We start from the raw sequence: 21,573 nt of genomic DNA on the forward strand, positions 1-21,573 counted from the left end.
TATTTTTCATTTTGAAAACTCGGGAATATGAAAGAGGTTTCAAAATTGGAAGTTCAAAAAAGAAACAATCACTGATCATAGGAAGCCAAGATGAAGGAAAGAAGAATTATTTAAAAGTCAATCTTAAAATTCTAGCAATCATCATCTAATTGCAAGGCCTACAAAAGTGTTTCTGTATAACGATAAAACACTCCATTGTCCCAAAGACAAAAACCAGTCACGCTCACCAGAGACAACCAGGATCAGAATGTGAAGGACAAGGTTGAAAAAAACCAACAAACGTTATGTTTGAATTAGGAGTAAGGGAAAAGTCTAGTCAGAATATTTTTGGAAGAACACTATCGCAGCCAACAGGCATCAGAACTTGTAGACCTGGATTTCTCAATAGAGAAGAAGAGGAGCTGATCAATGCATAAGACAGTAGTGAAATTGAGACTTAATCTGTAATTAAGATTAAGAATTTTGCTGTCTCCTATATGCTCAAGAATTTGAGAGAAAGTTTGGAAGCAGCATTAGGGAAAAGGAAGACAGGAGACTCTGCTGGCAGTATGGGAGAAAGCATAAAAAAAAATCAAAACCAACAACAACAAAAACCAAAACACCCAACCAAACAAAAAACCAAACCCACAAAAAAAACCAAAGAGAAGAGCAGGAGGGAAAACGAGCCTGCCATGGAACTAACAGAAGCCTCGCAGAAGGCAAGCTGGGGCTAACGTCAAAGCAGGCTGACGTTACTTCTCTTCAGAGAGCTGACCTGACTTTTGATCACATCTATCTAATACAATAATCCAGAATTCAACACTTGCAACCTAAAACTTGTGCTGAAAAATTAAGTAATGTCCTCTGTAAGGTTCAAGATTTTCAATTCTGAGATGGTCAGTGCAGATCAGCAAACCACCACGTATTTCTTCTGAGCTTAGAAGAACACTCCATAGGTGCAGTGGGAATATGCACCAAACGAGCACCCCAGTACTCAGGAGCTGTACCCAAGCCTAATGCCTACACTTCAAGAAAAGATCTTTTGAAGCACTCTAGGCTTATTTCAGATCTTTTTCAAGATGCTTCCAGGAAGATTTTACATGTTTTTCTTACAAATTTTATGGCTTCAGAATACATCAGGTAACATCTTCAAGCAAACCTTATACCCAAGGTATGCTCGCCACCAAGTATAGGATAATGTAGTTGAGATCACATATCAGAATGCTGCTAAGCTAGACCTTTAGTTCCTCAAAGCCATTGGATTTTCTCCCTTCTCCTTTTATGGTGCTACAGGGCAAGATAACATCCTGAAAAAATAACACAATTAACAAAGCACTGAGTGCCAAGCATTGACTCAGTGTGACACAGAATAAAGAGTATCTGCAGCAAGTGTTGAGGAACAAGTGAAAGCAAACATTCAAAGGTGATGTTTAGTTGCAGACTAATCCAGAGAATATAGGGAGTTCAAAGGGTCCAGAGGCAACGTGAGGGTTGGAAATGCCCTCTCCTTAAATGCATAAGGTTTTTAAAAAAAAAAAAACAAACAAAAAAATAACACCTAAGTGCTGGCTTTCCCTGTCAGACAAAATGCAGGAGAAAAATCATGGCGACTACTCAGGTGAGCTGAGAGAATCAGTTGAGAAATAGTGGTAGCAATAAGCACACTAACCCAACTTAAAATTTCATGAAGAGGAACCTCGTGTGACTTACTGAAGACTCAGCAAAGCCAAGCAAAAGAATAATGACTTGGTAAGACAGTAAGTAAAATAAGGAATGCTGGCTGGAGTGCTTAGCACAGCTGTAAAGAGCTTGTTCACTGACCAAAGATGACCTGAGCAGGAAGCAAGACAGCTCCAGGCTCATGCTCTGAAATAGTACCTCAAAGGGCAAAAAGGTTTTGGAGAAGAGGAGCTGCTGTAGTAGTGCGAGCTGTAAATCTGGAAAGAACAACTTCAGAAAAATATTAGAGTAGAAACTGAATTTGTTTAATTCACTTAGCAAGTTGCTTAACACTCTGATAGCTAACAAATATAGTTTGGGATTATTTCCTTTGTTATAGTAATGTCAATGTGACAGATTATGGCTAGACTGACAGATTTTACTTGCTGTTTGAATATTAATGATTTTAGTACTCCTTTCTCAATAGTTGTGTTTAAATTATGTTTCCATGATGATGCATCATGTTGCACATAATGCATCTCTCTCTCTGGCAATAATTTTACTGCTCAAGATGTTGTTACCCTAGAAAAGAAAAGGTGAACTGGCATGCATTCATTAGTTTTGTGACCTTCATCAGGAGAGAGATCTTTTAATTAACACCCTCATTAAACACATAGATTTGCCACAGTTAAGAACGAACTTTACATGGCAGGAAAAGAAAAAGAAGGAAGAAGAGCCAAGTTAAGTCTTACATTGTAGGAAATACACAATCAGTTTAGTCTGGTTTTAGGAAAGAACAACACAATGGACTCCACATCATTCCAGTATTAGTAGGGAGCCCAGAAACAACAAACGTTATTACCCCCCCAAAAGCAGAAAAGCAGTTTTCTTTATATATAATCTTTGGAGTAAACTGCCATGACACTAGATTATGCAGCACTGTGGCAGCATTTGAACTATCACGAAAACTTTTCGTATCTAAGGACCCTCTAAATCAAATTTTATATAGATGCCAATTTTTCCTTATTAATACAAACAACCCACAATTATGTAAGATGCATTTGTGTTTAATCAAATTAACTTGTTTACAGTTTGCATCATACCAGCACTAAAACTCAGCAAACTGTTTAGACTGTGATGCCAGCAGAAACAGGAGCTGTTGTCATGAAGAGGTCAGTATTTATCAGATGTCCTAACATAGTGTCATGCTAATTTCCTTAGCGCAACACCTGGGAACCTGTCACAACACAAACCACAACTTTAAGGATAACGCTGCAGTCAAGACTGTAAGAAAACACAGGGCAGAGGATTGGAAAGATAATCGTTACTCAGGGTCGGAAATGTTTGGAATACAGGCTCTGTTAACGAGAGCAGATATTACTATCTCACATCCTGTGAACAGCTTATGTAAAATGAATTGGTTTCAGCACAGTTCGTGACGAGCACCGATTTCTGCACTCAGAAACCATCACCCTCCACCTTCGTGAACATTTCAAATAGCCTGTGAAATAAAGACTGGCACCAGAGACTGTTCATTCCCTATTAATAATTATGGGGGGGAGGTTCTGAGGTGATTTGGTGGGCCTCTTTTTAGGACATTCTGTCAGCTTGTAAATCTTATTTCCCACTGAAGATCTGGCTGCACTTTTCCCTACCTCCTTTTCTTTAGGCACTTTGAATTTTGGACACTATGAACTTCTGGAGTCTTCTGCTCAGTCATTAATGGTACTGAAAATTTGTCATATGTGACCCCAGAAAAGGAAGCTCATCGGAGAAGCTACTTATGACTGTGTGTGTCTGCTCTTTGACTTAACAAAAATACCTCAGCTCCTCATTCCTATTTAAGTACTGAACTTGCACTGAAATCTATAAAGAGCTCAAAAGTAAAACAGGAGTTAGAAGCCTAATTCCTGAAGATTTTGGCCTTGCTTCTGCCTGATTGTTACTCTAGGCAAGGGTCACGACTCTCTGGACTCTTACCGAGTGAAAGGCTTTCTGTGCTCTGTTTTTTTGGTTTTCCCCTTTCTAGTTTCATTGCATTACTGATTTCTTAATAGGTTTTCATGTTAAGTGTAACACTGGAATGACCATTGTTTATCTCTACGTGGGAATCAAATCATTGCTCCTTTCCACAAGGACTAAAGTCCCCACAAGGATTAAAAATGAGAAAAAAAAGAATAAAGCGATATGTAATTATCTATCACGTTTCTCTCTACAGCTTTCTAAACACACAGTGGAAATCATCAATATTTCTACACTGTGTACAGTTTTCACTTGTAAATCATATTCGTATTTCTGAACTTACCTTGTCAAGGAAGGTGGGGCGGTCCATGGAAGACTCTTTGGAGATTGGTGGTGGGCGGCAGCCAAGGGGTTTGGTGACCATTCCATTATAGTCGGTCACTCCCATTCCACGCTTGTCCATTTCCACCTTCTTTTCCAGCAGAGCACCTTCACAGAAAGGGGAAACACATTGGAAAAGGTGACACAAAGACAGTGAATTTGCCAGTAGTAGTTCAGAGAAGTATGTCTCGCTTACGAAAGTGAAAGCAAGAAAATAAATATTATCAAATTGATGTGGATAAGATCAAACTCTCAGAATCATGAATGGTTCCGGTGCTGCTTTAAAGGAAAAAAAAAAATTAGTTACACAGATACTTACTCATGGCCTGATCGAGATTCATATTGTTGCTCTTCAAGGCCTCTTCTGCTGGCTCTCTCTGTCAAAAATACAGATTATATTCAGAGAAAAAGCAATCATGCTTATATGATTTCAAAGCAAACAGGTAAAACAGATACATCTCAAACATTGGATTTAATATTTACTCAGCAGCACAAATAATGTCCGCGCACATTTTTTCCTGCTTTTACCAATTCCCACAACAATTCAGTTCGTTTCAGTTTGTTAAGTAAGTACCAGTTCTACGAGGTCAAATCACACTGTTCTATTCAAATTTCTCTGGACAACTTCAATATCACTATAATATGCTTTTCTCTTAAAGAACAGCCGTACTTTAATTTCGCCTGTTTAATAAGGAAAGGGGAACACGAGTGGAATTATTACTGAAGTTTAAAGTAATCACACAAAGTATATCATCAAGTAATCTCAGAGAGCCCTCTACTAGCTTACAGTAGATTCCTGGATTAGTCTAAATACAGGTTACAGAACTACTTCCTGGCCTGAAGAAGAGACTGAAGATCTTTCTGCAGCTACCATGTGAAACATCGGAAGTCAGAGGTACAAGCTACAACAGCTAAACTGCAGGTGTGCTGGCTGTGAACTCTACTCACAGGGAAGCCCATGTCTGTGAGCTGTTTAATCAGACGGTTCATGATCCAGGCCTCATCTTGCTTGCTAGATGTCTTCATGCCCTTAGTAAATAAATGGGAGATTCCATTAATGGTCTGGTTCCCATATTCATACCAGCGAGATGTATATAAAATATATGGTTAATTTTTCATATTAATAATACATGCTACTGAAAGATATATTAGTACATTAATTTAGAAAGTATCGAAGAACCCTCCGAACAACGTAACTACGATTTTCTTCCCCCACAAAGTGTACAAATTTTATCTCAGCTGAATAGGTGTTCAGTGTACTATTTAGTAAATGATTTGCTGACCACTGATTTAAAGCCACCTTTGAATTTACGTATTTCATTTTAATCCTCGACAGAAAAACATAATGAAATAAAAATTTCTGAAACAGTACACCACTTCCTGAAAAACATTCCCAAAAACCAGTTTGCAACCTTGAAGTTAAGAATGTTACTCAGTGTATTTTCTTAAAAACAAACAAGAGCGTCTAGATAAACACCTTTAAAAGATCTCTGTGCAGCTTTTCTATCACAAAATCCTTAAGAAGTCTCTTCCTTTCAGTTCTCCAGAAAGTACCAAGGGACAAGCGTGGATTTGTTTTGGGCTGCGGACAGTACAAGAAACAACCATACTTGATCAAATCACTGGCCTAACTGTTGGCTAATGGAATAACAAACAAACTGGCTAAATGCATTCCCAATTCCTTTAAGTTACAGCCTGGCCTTGTCCTGAAATAAAGACTGTGCAATGGAAAACTTAACACAATTGTCTATGTTCTTGGTTGAGTGCAGCATTAATACAAGTTTGCTTTGTTCTCATATCAGTACACATCTTACAATTAGCTATTTGTTGCTCACAAATAGGAAACAGATACTTTTTGTTGAACCATTTCATCACAAACTACTGTTTACTTTTCTGCCACCATGGAAAGTGCCTGAAAGCCCCCTTAACACTTTTTCTGTTTCTGTTAATGCATTATCATTTCTTTAGAATACATGGAAGCTTATAAAACTTTAGAGAAAACAAAAGCAACAACAAAACTCCCAAAGCATCTGGCGTGCTTAAAGCCAAAGATCTCCCACCTTCCCCTGCAAGCAGGTAGGCTGTACTTGAACCACGGTAGTGGCAAGCTGCGCTTGTGCTCGGGTGTCAGAGGTCTCATTTAAGAGTTCAGATGTAGGCAACAGAAAATATGCAACAACTTATTCTAGAAATGTTACACTAATTCCACTCTTTTCTAGAGAGTACCTTTATTTTTGTCTTACCTTTTGAAGTCCTTTCTTCGGGGCGTTCCCCCAGGAATTACAGGAGGAGCTGCTCTCTTGTGAAGCAGTATTATTCCACATATCTCCTTCTTCATCTTCCCACTGACTAGTACTGAGATTCACTTCATCCCCACCACTGCCCCAGCCTTCTTGCATAGATTTTGAAGCTGGGGGAAAAGGAAAGAGGGAGAAGAAAAATCAGATTCAATTTCCTGCAGATTTTACAGAAATATCCTTTCGTGTCATAGCCAGTATGCTAACATTTGTGTATTTTCATGAGATACTGAGGTTCATCAAGTAGCTTAATTCGCATTAAATGATAAGGATGCCTTCTTTGAAGCTAGCAAAAAAGAACTTTAACTACTTTATAGAAGAGTAAGTTCAGCATCAGCAAGTCTTGCTTTTTCCTGATCTGTGGTCATGGTCATTCCAGTCTCCTAGGAACAAGAAACCAAAAGTATGACCACACACTTGTTAAGTGCTATTTTGCTTTCAATGAATCTCACCATTTTAGCTGCCCCATTCTTCCGATGAACAAAGCCAAACTGCGAGGTCATTAACGGTCAGAAACTCATTCCCATGTCAGAAGAATGAGATCTGAAAGGAGCACATGGGCTGCAGGGAACACTTACACTCAGTGACACCTCGTCCTGTTTTATTCTGTTTACTCTGTTTAAAGCTGGGATTACTCATCTTAAAGCCTCTCACTCCTCTCTTTAGGTTTTCTGTGCCTTCTAACTAACTGTATAGTATTTTGTAAGAGTGAAACTTAAAGTTCCACAGTCAAAACAGAAGTCTAAAACAAGCACCATAGTTTTCAGAGCGTTTAGAAATGAAGGATTTTTAGCAAATAACATGAGTTAGGAATCGTGAAGCAGTAAGCAGTTCCTGGACCTATGAACAGTTTTAATAGCTGAACAAGATACTCACTCTCTCAGTTTAACAGAATAGTGAAGTTGTGACTAGTTCTCATGTCTTGCTTCTCCTACCAGAATCAATCCTATCTTGACTGATCTCAGTTGATTCTCATCCCAATACACGTTTCTTCCAAGCACATTCTTTGCAGTTTCAGAGCTTCCTGCGTCTCTACTATACTGCTTTCAAAGCACACGAAAATACTCTAAGGAATACCTTTAAATTTACTGGAGTGATGTACTATGTCCCTATTTTTGTATGAATTTGGTATCTGGAATATCAACATTTTGAGACCGCTAACGGAGTTTTGAGAATGAAATTATTAAGAAAGCCTCTGATTGAAATGCACAGAAAATCAGAAGTGCTGTTTAAAAATACTGATAGAAGTAAACACACTTTGCCTTTTTTTCCCCAATCTTTTCTGACAGTGATGTCCACACACGTACCTGGTTTGCACAGTGCTGGGGCAGCAGCTGGAGCATTTGTTCTTCCATATGTCCCTGCCGACTCGGCAGGATTATCTCCCCACCCTGTACCACTGCTGGGGGGCTTCCCCCATGCTGAAGTGCCATTATCAACTGCAGCAGAAGGGGACGACGGCTCTCCCCAAGAAGCTTCAGTCTTTGTGTGGACAGTAGGCATCTCTCCCCAGCCTGCTGAAGCAAGGGGAAGGAGAGAAGAACAGTGACGAGAGGAAAGGTTTCTTTTGACAATCATTTCAAGCATGGACATTGTATTAAAGTCTTTGTCTGGAAAGAGCATGAACCAGTAAGTAGACACAGTGACTCTAATTAAGCACATAAAAAAAAATTATCCCTTTGATTTGGCCTCAAAAGTCTTTTTCTTAATTGAATACTAATGGCAAGTTGTCAAGACAGAAAGAGCATCTTTTAACACAGCCAGGAGCAGTCAGGCTGCCACGTGAGCACCAGACCCGGTCCCAGGGGAGCAGGTTCCTTCCCGTGTGACTTCTCCAAGCAGATGGAACGGAGCTCGGGGAGCACACGCAGCAGTGCAAGCATTCAGGAGACCAGGACCCAGATCTGAGTAGGGCCTCGTTTCACTGGAAGATTTTAAACTATTTTAATTCTTTTTAACTATTTACAAATTATCAAATCTCTTTTCTCATGCCTTATGAGTGAGGTGATATTTGTTACTACTTTCAGTGCAGATCATGTATGTCGTATGCAATCCTTAAGGCTTTCATCACAGCCCATGTTTGACGGTGTTCCCTACGTGTCCCTTCATCATCGAGTCTCTGCATTATAACAAATATGATTTTTAAAGAGAACTAGACGAGACTGCAATTGGAATCTACGGTCAAAACATAAGGAATGGCAGGTAGAAGTCACTGTTTTCCTACAGAATATTACTGTAACTCACATAAAAACGTAAGCTACTATAAAGAAACTGTCTTAGTCTGGCTTGGCTTGAACATAATGCGCTTAAATCCCTATGACAGTGATTTTGGCACTGAGGCCAAACACGTCAGGAACAGTCATACAGCTTCGGAGTCCTAAAAGCAACACTGACTGACACAGCAAAAGTGTAAATTGAATTTAAAATGACCACTACCTCTTAAAAGCAGTTTTTTTCTCAAGTGACACACTTAGATCATAGATGGAGTTCAAGGTACTTTAAAAGTATACGAAAGAGTCAGACACATAACAGATAAGAAAACACATACCTGATATTAACTTGTTTTTCTGCAATTACCACAAAAAGTACTACATTACATGACATCTGAGATCTCAAAAAGTATTGCAGAATTCAGCGTGCTTAAAACTTCCACTGTTAATTAGGCTGCTAATTCAGGCACTTGCCCTCTTTTCAGGTATTTTATTCTGATCAACTATGGCCCTGCCAAATCTGTAACTTCTGGCAGTTCACGGCATGGAAACAGATCTGGCAAGAAAGAAACTTGGTTTTGCAACTACCCAAAAAAGTGTATCATTACTATTTTAAACAGATTTTCATAATTTAAGGACTAGATGCCTACTTTGCTGCAGCACTATTCCTTTTATGCTCTCCTGTGCCATCTGTAAAAATACCCTGGAATGGTTTCAAAGAGCAGAAACATAACATTTTCTGCACAAACTGACACCTAGAGTGTAGGTGGGAAATGGCAAGGAAGTTGCCTCAAAAGAACTTTATTTAAGAGTACATTGAAATACAATTAACTAACTAAGCAATAGTGTTACTCTGAGCAACAAGTCTAGGAGACTTATTGCTAGACACCTCTGCAGAACTTACTTATTTCAACAGAATTTTTATTACTAGAAACTGCAGTCAACATACATCACCAAACAGTAACTCAAACACTGGATAGCAATGAAATCAATTCCTTTCAAATAGACGGGCTCAAATCTGTCCACCACTCCACTGTTACCACATTATGTATTTATTTTAGGCTCTATTTCTTAAAGCAACTGCAGTTGTCTCAGATACTGATAAAAGAGTATATGACATAAAAAAATATCCAAACTAAGCCTACGTGTTCAGGATATGTAACTTAATAAAGCTCCTTCACTATCAGCAAGATCCATTGTGTTTTAAAACGTATGCCTGAAACGACCCCAAATTTCTGTTTCATTAATTTGATTTCCATTTGAAATAAAAATACTGTCTTCTATCAACATATCTTAAATTTCTGGTTATTCTAAAGTGCGTACAGAAGACAAACTCGCAGACATACACATGTATGTATAGAAGTTAAGCTCTACTTAACATGACAACTTCCTTGGTGTTGCACCTAAAATACCTATTTCAAGCTTTCTACTTGTATCTTTAAGCCAACTTTATTTAAGGAACACTTTATTTGAATTTCTGCCTCACTACTCAGGAGGCAACCTTGTCAGACAACTGCATGTATTTAATCATGTTGGTATCTGAAGATGACTAACTGCAGGCAAATGAAACAGAAAACAAAATATCTCTAAAGCACCAACTAGAACACAAATACAAATAGAGAGAGTGCAGAATACCAGTATTTCCCTAAGATCATGCAACCTATACTGGAAACTCAAAGTAATTCGATTTATGAAATCAACCTTAAAACACAATTCATACATTGAGAAGGGAAAGTGCACTAGGTTGTAGAATAAAAACTCAAAAGAACTGGTCCTGTTGCTCTTTACTATAAATTCAACAACATCTATAAAAGACCATAGATATGTAATGTCCAAGTTATTTTGAGTTAAGTGCTTTAAATGCGCTGAGCAGTAAATAACATGGGATTACAAATGATGAGGGAGCCAGCCTAGACTAAAAGATAACACTTGCAAGTACATAAAAGCAAACAAAATGCATCGACTTAAAGTTTTCAAAACTATCTTAACAGATCAAATTAAGTGCAGGAAATCAATAAATAAAACCTGAAGGCTGCTGGAGAAGTAAGTTATGCACTACAAAAATTAACCAGAACATAAATTCCAGAGTACTTCTCAATTACAAACCTGTTTTCCCCTCTGTGGTTAAGATCTAGTAACATTACAACCATAGTCCTAATGTTACTATCTCTGTGTTGTGCTACCTTTTTATGACTCTATATGACACTATTTTAGAAACCTAAAAAGATGAGTAAAGCTACATTTTTGAATGAATGATACAAAATTCTACAGGTGAATGGAAAAGAGAATACTTATTTTGTCTTTTCCAGAGAAGGCCCTTTTTTTAAACAAAGTTTTCCCTACATTTTTAAGATAACTCAGTATGCTTCATATTTGAAACAGACACAGGTGGAATATCAGTTCAAAGAGTTTGTGGTGCCAACAGGCTGCCTCCAGCGTGACACTTTCCAGTACTATCATACACCTCGCAATAAAGGCAGCTCACAAATGGTGTTAATGGGGTGAATGAACGCAAGAAGCGACTTTTAAGTTCCTTTACACAGCTCTTGGGAAGGAAAATACCTTCTTCACAGTGGCCTCAAAATCTGAACCTGCCTAAAGTTTTCAAAAATTCTGCTCAGAGAAAACTTACTGTTTTCTTCGTGAAAATAATATGCATACAGGCTTTCCTGAGAAAAGATCCATGACTTAAATGTAACACCCAGATCTGCACGAATGTTGTTTTGCAACGGAACAAGCTTCACTAAAGGGTTCTTTGGCAAGAGACTGAGGTTTTAATACTGAAGTTTTTAAACAGAATTGCAAGAAACAAAAAGATCACAGCGAGCAATAAACATGGACACATTGGCAGAGCTTTGTTTTATAGAAATAAAAACAATTAACATTGGGTCTCAGCCAACAGGAAATCCTCAAGGGAAAGTGAAATGTTAACTAAGCTGTGGCAGGATGCAGTTGTTTTCCCTCAAAATAACCCTATAGCCATTTGGATGGCAGAAATTGTTTTCCTTGAAGTTGTTTGGTCTTGAAGTGATAAATACCAGAGCCTATGACTACAACACAGGCAAACCAAAATATTAGAACCTGATGTAGATGAAAAAGGAAAAAATTAGGTAGAAAAATAAGATTGTTTACTAAATAGTCACTAATTAGTCTGTGAATAATAGGAAAGAAATAAGCTATAGGGCAGTGTGTGTGTGTAAAAGGGTTGGGTTTATACATACATTTTTACATACATATTTAAGAGTCACCTGTAACCCTTCACCTTTCAAGTCTTCATTTTCTAAAAGGTATTCCAGTTCGTGCAGTGGTGCTCCATGCTGTCTTATACTGCCCAGCATTAGGGAAGCTCTTATTTGGCTTTCAGCAATGAGATCAACCTTGTGTGAAAATAGAGGGCAGGTTTCTCAGTACCTCCTGGCTGTTCCCCACAACTTGGCTGTTGGAGGGCTGTTACACAGCAGGATTTTAGTTTTTCACATCAGCATCCTAAAGGAGCTCAAAACTGATCTGGTTTCAAATCCACCCTGATGAAAGTTCAAAGTAAGGAAAACACATCACTTGCGTTCTCTGTTTCACATCAACTACACACGACGAACGACACGTAAGTCGCGATCGAGACAATGGCACTGAATTGGAAAAGGAACAGAGAGATGTTCAGAGCTTTCAGAACTTAGAACTGGTTCACATTTTTAAAACTTAAGCTCCTTACTCTCTAGGAACCACAAAGACCTTAATTTTCAATCTAAAGTCTCCATAGAGAAGCCTACATTATCTTCTTTGTTCCTTTTCTCAGCTGGAGGATGGGTGGCTGGAACCTTGCCAGCCTCTAACTACCTCATGGGAATGGGAAAGCCTCAAGCCCACTTTCTCAACATTTTGAGGAAGGATCTGGTGCTGTTTGGGATCCAAAAAATTCTCTTTTAATCATCCTTGTTTGCAAAACCTTTTCTCACTTCTTATTCCTCTTGTATCAAAACATGTATTAAGTATCAGCAATTTAGATAAAAATTGAATCTAAATCAAAGCCACTAGCTTTCTGTTTGTCTTTCTAAATAACTCACCAGTGGTTTGGGAGCAAGCTCCTATAATCAAAAAGGACTATGTTTATCACATTATCTATCCTTTTCTTTTTTTTCTCCACAGAAAAAGAAACTCGTTAGAGCATTATGCATTTTCATCAAGTGTGTACCAACACCGGCTTCCCCTATCAATAGCTTTTAAATTCTATATTCAAATAATTTTGAGAACTTCTGGGGATGGGTGACAACTTGAATAACAAGACTGTAACTTGGCCTCCACTTCTAAACTAGTATAGTATAAACTTAAAACCCAAAAGGGTCTGCAGCTCCTTTGTGAACAGCCAACTAGTGCTGTACAGCAAAATTACAATCCATTTCTTTGCTTTCAGGATGTGTGACTGTGCCATCTTACAGCTACACCAGACTGCCCTGCTAATACAGGATCAGAATCCTTGGTTTCTTATTCATGATATTCCCTGAATAACAGGGAACCATAAAAATCATTGGCAAAGCACGTCATGACCCATGCAGAAGACAAAATGCCAATGGTAACCACCTGGTTCAAGTGTTGTAAGATTTTAGATGAGCATTGAACCGGAGCCCTATGCATGGAAATGTTGTACACGGAAAAGCACTGTTGTTGGATGAAATTTGGTTGTAGAAGTCTCCTGGCTACAGGATACCTGTCTCCCTTACTGTAGATGTTGGAAATGCATAGCCAACGGGACAGGGAACTGGAGTGGGAAAAAATAAGGTTAAACAACACGACAACAAACTACAAGCCCATGTCTGTGTCGCAGGGAAGCCGCTCGTTACTTGCTTCTCATCTTTTAGCCGTCCCAGCTGGGGCACGCTTTGTAGATGTTTTAAGTCTGTGTAAACTTCCCCAAAGACCGACAGGATATTGCTCTACAGCTGCTATGTGCGACACGCCGTGTTAAAAATAGGTCTCCTGCACTTGGAATGGGGAAGCTAGTAGGGTCATTTTAAATTACATTTTTTGCTCTCCCTGTGTTAGACAAGCACAAGAATTGCCCCTCCCAGTCGCAGCCCAAAGCAAAGATGGACATAACATGTAAAGACACATGGGCCTGCTCCCAGCTTCCATTTGCAGATTAGACAATAATGCTTCAAAATATTTCCATGTATGGCCTTTATATCCGTAACTATGTACACAACTGTAAGCATATGTAAGCAAAAATACACACCAAAAGGTCTAACTAATTCCCTCAACAGCTTCATCGAAATTTTAATATCAGAACCGTATTTTAAATTGTCTTCACTATTACTCAATTTATCCTCCTTCTTGCATGCTATCTTAAGTAAATTCTGAGAGTTGCTTTTGCTTTAGTATCTCAGGATCTTTCTAATGAACGTTTTTGCAAGATGCACAATACTGTCATTTTAACCTTGTCACGTGGTAGCTTGAGTAGATGGTTACAAATTAATAAGCAGTTCCCTGACTGCACAAATGTATTACTTCAAAGAAATCCTTCCTTTGCTACCATCTATTCTCCGGAGGAATCACTGTAGATTAACACCAGTTTTTAAATTCCATATTAAAAATCTGAAGGACTCAGAACAGTAAGTTTTCCTCTGCAAGGTGTTAGATTATTTGAACAGCATTAACAATACATTGCTGTACCTAAACAGTTTTACAAGCACTGATGTAGTCATCCAAAAACCATCTTAATGGAAAAAAACCAAAACAAACAAAAAAAACCACCAAAACAACGACAACAAAAAAAACCACCCACCCACACAAAACCAACCAAAACCCCACTTCCACGATTCAAATTCAGAAATTTGAATTGTCTGTTTCATGGGTAAAGTTTTAGATATGGATTAAATAAGTTTAAGGTAAACGAATTATAGATCACGTATGTTGGACTGACCAAGTACAAACCTATTTAAAGATTTCTCCTTCTGGAGCACATGTTATTTTACTAAAATAGATACCCTCAACTGTTAAAATATTTGACCAGAGTAGGGAACATGAGACTATTTTTACACAGACATTACAGTAAGTTTGAATTATTTCAAAACATCAAAGAGAAAAAATGATGGAAATAAGAGAAGTAGAACAAATCCCACTTGGAGAAAAACATAGTTAAAAAGTCAATATTTAGCCATGACCAAGACGAAACAAAAACTTGGAGACAAAAGTCAGATGAAGAATTTCAAAGAGCATTGCAAGATTAATTTTGAGAAGTCTGTGGTCATGATATAGAGCAGGGCTGCCCATAACTTTTATTTAAATACCTCTCCTCTAAGCGTTTTTCTCATTTTTCCCTCATTTTTATTCCTTGCTGCTTGTCTACAACAGTACCTCGTCTTTGACTAAAAAAATTCCTAGATGCCTAAAAACTTGTCTTTGGAACACAGCTGAAGTTAGAATAACTTTTCCCAGCCACTCTGAATATTAACATCTTTAACCAATTCAGCTTTACGAGAATCCCATAAAAGTCCAGGATACTAGCTGTGCTTGAGACCTGAAGTATGGAAGAGAATCATTTCTTCATAAAAGACAACAAACAGAAGACACGGAAACAGCAACAGCCTAGGTGCATGCAATGGTTAAAACCCATCTGTTGCCAAGAGATATAGTTTGCAGAAAAGAAACAGTGTCTGAACAAGAACAAAGACTGAGCAAAGAAGCAATAAGAGAAGAAAAGGTTAGCAAAAAGACCCCAAACTCTCAAATGGTTGAATTAAAAGAAGGTGCTACGTAACTGTGGAAGACCTGGAGAAATAAATACAGATCAGCAATCTAAGGATCTAGTGTGTTTTTGACCAGGTATCGTTTCCAGCCTTTCTTATATTCACTTGGACTATGGAAGTTTGTGTGTCAGGTTCTACGGGTTCTGTCCCCGAGATGAGAAGTTAACACTCTTCAGAATAAATGAATAAACTTATTCTACAACATAAATACAGGATTTCTATCTTTAATGTGTAGTGTAACTACACACTGATCAGGCCAGACAGCATTCAGTAACGGGTACTGGTACAAAGCATCTTATAAAACTGTTTTCATACCTGGACCAAGCAGCGGGGACCGGTTCGGCTGGGCACTTGACTGGTGCGACGGCTGAGGTTCAACCATATTTGTGTTGATAATGGTGCTAGTGGTGGTGGTGTTGGTTGTGGTACTGCTCTGAATTATAGGATTATTTCTATCCCACATGTTTACAGTCTTGTTGTTGTTGTAATTTGGGTCGCCCCAAGCTGAGGTACCATCATCGATTTCCATCTTGCGGCGAATGGACGGTGGAGATGGCTCTTCCCAGCCAGTTGCCTCACAGTTCTCTTTTTGTTTGGCTGGCACCGGCCCACCAACCCACCCTGACCCCGTCTGTTTTACAGAAGCAGCTCCTCCCCAGTTACTCACATTGTTGTCCTGGGGTTTATTAGCCCAATTTTGTTGGGGGCCTGACTTCAAAGACTCCCCCCAACTTGTACCTGTGTTAGCCTTGCTGTTTGTGCCATTTCCCCACCCACTGGTCCCAGACCTTGTGGAATCATTCCAACCAGACCCCGATCTATTGTCAGAATCCCATCCAGATCCATTCTTCTTCCCATCACCCAAGTGTCCAGGAACAGATGTTGAATCTGTCCAATCTCCACCTCCTGAAGTCCAGCTTGGATTTGATTTCTGTCCATCTCCCCAGTTTTGAGACTTGGGTTTCTGAGGTTCACCCCAGGTAGGTGATTTGTCCTCCTGATTTGCGGTCCCACTCCAAGCGTGGCCGCTTTTGGCAGCAGCAGCATTATTAACAGTAGTAGAGCTTGCTGACTCTCCCCATCCCCCTGGGCCGTTTGGTGCTTTGTTGTTACTGTCTCCCCAACCTGTATTTGTTGGAACAGCTGCCGGTGGAGAGTTGACCCACCCAGATACTGAAGAGGTATTTGTACTGTTCATGATGGACCCATCGTTCTTCCCCCCTGAGTTTGAAGATTGAGTAGCTGCACAACCCCAGGCCTCTGTTCCATTGTCATTCTTTCGTTCAGACCTTGGGGACTCTTCAAATTCCCAGGCAGTGTTTTGCTTTACAGGAGTCTGTCCCCACCCTGTATTGGACAGGACCCTGGGGTCAAGGTCATTTCTTGGCAACTGAACTTGCCCTTGGTCTATCATCCCTTTGTCTCTCCTCCTGCCCTCTCCAGCCCCCTCCCTCCCAGTACTGCCTTCGTTTTGACTGCCACCACTGTCGTTACTTCCTTCGCTAGCTGTGGTGCCCGATGCTGCAGCTTTGGCCCAAGAGTTCATTTGTTCGTTGCCCTGCTGCATGGCAGGATTCGGACTGGTAACACTAGAGCTATCCCACCCTGTTGATCCTTTCCCATTGATGTCACTATTGGAATGCTGGTTTGGGGGCTTGCCCCATTCACCGTTCACACCATTACTGGTGTTCCGGTTGGGGTGGCCCCAAGCTCCAGAATGCATACTGCCAACACCGCTGTTGCCACCGCCCCTGCCCCACGCTAGTACCCCAGGACCAGAAGGAGGCCCCGAATCCCACGCGCTCGCTCCATTTCCTTCCTTTTGCACAGCGCTGCTGGATCCATTTTGTTTAGCACTTAATGCTGAGTTCACAGTGTCTCCATTCCCCTGACTGAACCCAGAATTGCTGTTTCCTGTGGCAGGATTACCTGGGGACATCCCCCACACTGAACTGCCCATTCCTTCACCACTGCCCCCGCTGACTTGAGAAACCGATGTTCCGTTAGCACCAGGAAGGCCTTGCAGGTGGGGCGGGATGATGGCCCCCATACCAACAGCCATCCCCCAGTTCGGCAGTCCATTTGTCTGCATTGCATTGATAGGGTTTGGTGAAGAGTTCATGGGGTTAGTGTTATTTGGTCCATCAGTGTTAAGGTTCTGAGGTTGTACGCTGAAAGACACATTCTGAGAAGTGGACGTTTGTGGTTCTGTGCTCTCTTGCGGCAGCAAGTTTCCCCAAGCACCTAAGGTGCCTGTTGGGTTCCCATTCTGGTTGCCCATGTTCTGACCTATGGCACTGACTGGACTGCAAATACTGGAAGGGTTGCCTGCTCCCACAGTTCCTTCATGTCCAAGTACAGGCCAGGCAGCTGGATTGGCATTAGGGTTAAGGTTAAGATTAATGCCAGCATTCGAGTTGGAAGCACCCCAGCAGTTCTGACTTCTACCGTCTCCCATCATGTTGTCCATCTTTCCATCTCCACCACTGGCAGAGCAGTGAGCTAGGCCAGAGCTGGAGCCCGCAGCCACACCCCACACTCTGGCCGAGTTGCCGTTACCGTTCGCTCCACCAGCTCCAAGGGCACTCTGGTTAGAAGTGCTTTGGACGAGTGCTCCGTTGGCGCCATTATTGCCATTAGTTTTCTTTGTATGTCCAGTGAAGTTGCCTTGGGCACTCCCTGTAGCCATGCTACTGTTCTCTGAGCCACAGTTGGAGGCAGAGTCAGTGTCTGTAGTACATTCTGAGGCAGACTCAGTCTCAGCTCCGGTAATGGAAGGCCACGCTTCCTTGTCAGTCCTGTCTATTATCACTTTATCCCAGCTGCAGTTGCCTTCACTCCTGAAAGCGGGCTGCTGTCCCCAGTGGGAATTCTCATAATGGTCTCCCAATCCACTGTGGCTGAGATCTGGAAGGATGCAACAAGGTTAAAAATGAGTCCACTGTTCAAGCACTGCAAAAGCCCTCTATGAAGTACTATTTTACATTGCTAGTTACAACACTGTATTTCGCTAAAATTTAGAGTACATTCTCTAACATAATACAGCAATTTTCCTCGCTACAATAAAGCATGATGCTCATATTTAGGTTTGTTTTTTTTTTTTTAATCTCGAAAAACTCTCAATTAAAGTAATGGAACAATTCAGTTTTACAACAGAGAAACAAAAGTGGTTTTTATCCCTTAGTATACTAGTAAAAATAATAAGCAGGCAATAAATAAGGACAGTGAAAACAGTGTGAAAAATCTAAAAAGCAAATTTGGAAAAAATGCAGAAGATGATCTAGCTTATTCTTATCATTTATTTTGACTCAATTCTCATTCTTCAGGGACACAAAGAAAAGGTATCCAATAAAAACGTAAAATGTCTGCCTGCCATTAGACACTACATTACACCCACATCACACTCAACACATTAAATTCATGCTGCATTTAGGTTTTCAACACTTCCTGTAAATAAAGGAACAAATACAGACAGCCACCCTTACTATTCAGTGTGAATTATACATTTAAACACCACTACTGTAACTTACATTTTAGCAGAGAACTCGGGCATTTCTGAATAACAGTTTCATCAAGAAATTTATCTCTTAAAGGACTTACATGCAGTTTAAACATTCTTTTGCACTTGCACATACAGTCCAGTTTCCCCCCAAAACCAATGAAAAATCAGTGCTACGTGGTACAGATACTCAGCAGACAGCCTTTTCAGAGCACTTACCACATCCTCAAACACACACAAATTAAACAAAAGCTCTTGAGCATCTAATTGCTTGCTGGGGTACAAAGTCAAACTGGAAGACACTTCTCATGCTAACAACTCAGGCTTAGTTCGAGTTTTTGCATTTACTTTCCAACCCAATTGCTCTCTACAAGATTTGTAGTACAGATTTCTCCTTTTAGTTTCTTTTGATGGGAATTTTATGGCAAGTAATTCAGTCTGATCCTAGGGATACGTACTAGAGACAATATGCAGAACAGTTCCTCTTAACTGGTTGTCTAAATAAGGGAGAAAACTGCATACGCAGTTGAAAATTAAAAATTTTGGATGTCAATTATTTTTACTTGCTGTAAATCTGCAGAAATATGACTTATATTTTTTATTATAGGAATGGAAGAACATTTTTTGGAGAAGATGGATGTAACAAATCTCCCAAATAAGCTGTTAACAGTGGATACCTAACATGCATTAATTTAAATCACAAATATTTTGGCGTGATTAGCTCCTCTAACTGCCTCCAATCACAGGAATTCTAATGCTGCAAAAAAAATTGTTCCAAGCATAAAAAAAAAGCCCTTTCTTTTTGACAGTCTTCTTATTCACACACTTCACCTGTAGCTTTTCAAGAAAGGGGGGTGATTACTTGATTGCCTCATGAAGATTTATCAAGATGAAGAAAGAACACAGTAAACCAGGACAGACTGCTTTAAAAAAAAAAAAAAAATTAAATCAGTTGAATCAAAAGTACCAATGTTAGTGAAAGGAAGAGAAAACAGTCTTAGCTCATCACCTGTCTTCTCATGATGCCAGGAAAAGACTAGCATTTCACAGAAAGAGCTAAATAACTGACATGGCGTATGACATATCCAAAAGAGAACGTGAAAGGAGCCACTTGGATTTACCCCTACCTGCAATGGCTAGAAAGGAAGTAAGCATCATGTTATTCCTGGAAAAAGCCAACTGGTTACATTACAGCACTAAGGAAGAAGGTTGAAAATTTATCTGATAATCTAGGTTAGCTATACAGGTGTTAAATAGAGACCAGAATTCCAGATAAGACATGGAAGGGAAAGGAAGCCTGTGAAATGACTTTAAAAGGGTCAACAAGGTCAGAAAAAATGAGTCAAGCAGCATTCTTAGCAGAGTAGGAAAGAACAAAGGCAAAAAGCAGTGGCAGTCCAGGCCAGAAGATAAGAAGTTGAGGCAACCAAGGAATCAGATAAGAGGACTTATGTGAGATTTTTTTTCAACACTGTGGTTGGTAAGATTCAGCACTACCTTTCAGAAAAATGAAAGATTTTCATTAAATCAGAAAGATTCAAAAGTAGCTTGAAATAATTGTTCCAATAAAAAGGTCCTGTCAAAGCAGAAACCTAAGCTACGTGTGCAAGTGCCTGGGAGAACGATGGCGCTGGTGAAGAGTGTCTGTGCAGGGCAGGTTGTGAAGAAGGATCAAGAGCACCGTGCAAGGTGTCCCAACACTCACAACAATGGCACTGAGACCGACAAGACGAGATAAAAGGCAGCTGCACGTTTAATCATTTCTTTTTAGTTTCTTCTCTCCTCCAAAGAAGGTGGTTAAAGCAAAGCTCAAGTTTGAGAAAACTTAGGAGACAGAAAGAAAAGGGTGGGAATGGAAGAGGAAGATGACAGAACAGCTTAGAAAGATTTCTAAGAGTAAGGAACAAAATGGTTAGTAAGATACCAGGATTGTGAAGAGCAGTCAGAGAAACTAGAAGGGGGAAAAAAAATATGAGGAAGAAGAACTATAAAAACCAAGAGATGACCATATTAAAAGTAGAAAACAGCCAAGTGCTCCAGCTTGGATAAGCACAGCTACTCCAGAGAGTATCACATTATCACAGTATTGCAACAGGAATTGCAATAATTTTGTTAGGTGACACAAAATAAGGAAGCCCTCCCTTCAGCAGCCTATCTGTGCTGCGCCTTCCCTGCTCCGGAGGCAGCGGGGCCACGGTGGTACCTTTCACGAGTCATGGATTCAAAAGAAAGAGCAAAATCAGAGATGTGCAATAACTACATAGTCTCCAAATATTTACTGGAACCATTGCTGCTAACTATAAGGCTATAAAACTTGTAAGAAACAGGACAGATAAAACAAAGAGAGTAAAAAAAAAAAAAGACACAATACAGACAGCTGCAAAAACTCTGACTTTGCTGCTGGACAAACAAGGTAAGTACAAAATTGATCCTGAAGAGAGGGGCTTTGTATATTCTTGCCTCTAGAAGCAAATAACCAAAAGACATTTTTCTGTTTTCTCCAGCCGAAAAGCAGTTCATTCGTCCAAATTAAATAACTGGTAACATAGTCCTACTTAATCCATAAGGGCTTTAAAACATTTGGGGAAAATAATGAAAGCAAAATATTTTATGTGATTAAATCTAGATAATTTTTTGTTTTGAGGTTTTTTTTAACACGTAGATTTCCTCCAGCTTTTTAGGAAACCAACTCTTCGTAGAAATTGAGAATATTATCTTTTCTTTTCATTAAGACTGAAACGGGAAACCCATTTAAAAAATTCGTAAGAATTTATTTATGCAAAGATCAGAAATAAAAGCACTGCAGTCCTCCAGAAGCATTTCTATCCTTCCTCTGTGAACTCAGC

At 39.7% G+C, this 21,573-nt stretch overlaps 1 protein-coding gene across 4 annotated transcripts in view; it reads right to left on the reverse strand.

Moving 5' to 3' along the window:
* TNRC6C (trinucleotide repeat containing adaptor 6C) overlaps positions 1–21,573 on the reverse strand; it is a 108,223-nt gene that overhangs the window by 21,036 nt on the left and 65,614 nt on the right. For 2 of the 4 annotated variants that reach the window (XM_086623882.1, XM_086623879.1), the window contains exons 5-10: positions 15,544–18,135; positions 7,586–7,795; positions 6,225–6,391; positions 4,930–5,010; positions 4,301–4,358; positions 3,944–4,089 (exon numbers count right to left, since the gene is read on the reverse strand). In XM_086623882.1, the coding sequence (XP_086480008.1) occupies positions 3,944–4,089; positions 4,301–4,358; positions 4,930–5,010; positions 6,225–6,391; positions 7,586–7,795; positions 15,544–18,135 (3,254 nt within the window). Of the gene's footprint in view, positions 1–3,943; positions 4,090–4,300; positions 4,359–4,929; positions 5,011–5,458; positions 5,564–6,224; positions 6,392–7,585; positions 7,796–15,543; positions 18,136–21,573 lie in introns of all 4 variants that reach the window. The other 2 variants (XM_086623878.1, XM_086623881.1) reach the window with 2 other exon arrangements.

This window comes from Tauraco erythrolophus, chromosome 20 (genome assembly GCF_009769465.1).
Source record: "Tauraco erythrolophus isolate bTauEry1 chromosome 20, bTauEry1.pri, whole genome shotgun sequence".
In the NCBI taxonomy this organism is placed as follows: Eukaryota; Metazoa; Chordata; class Aves; order Musophagiformes; family Musophagidae; genus Tauraco; species Tauraco erythrolophus.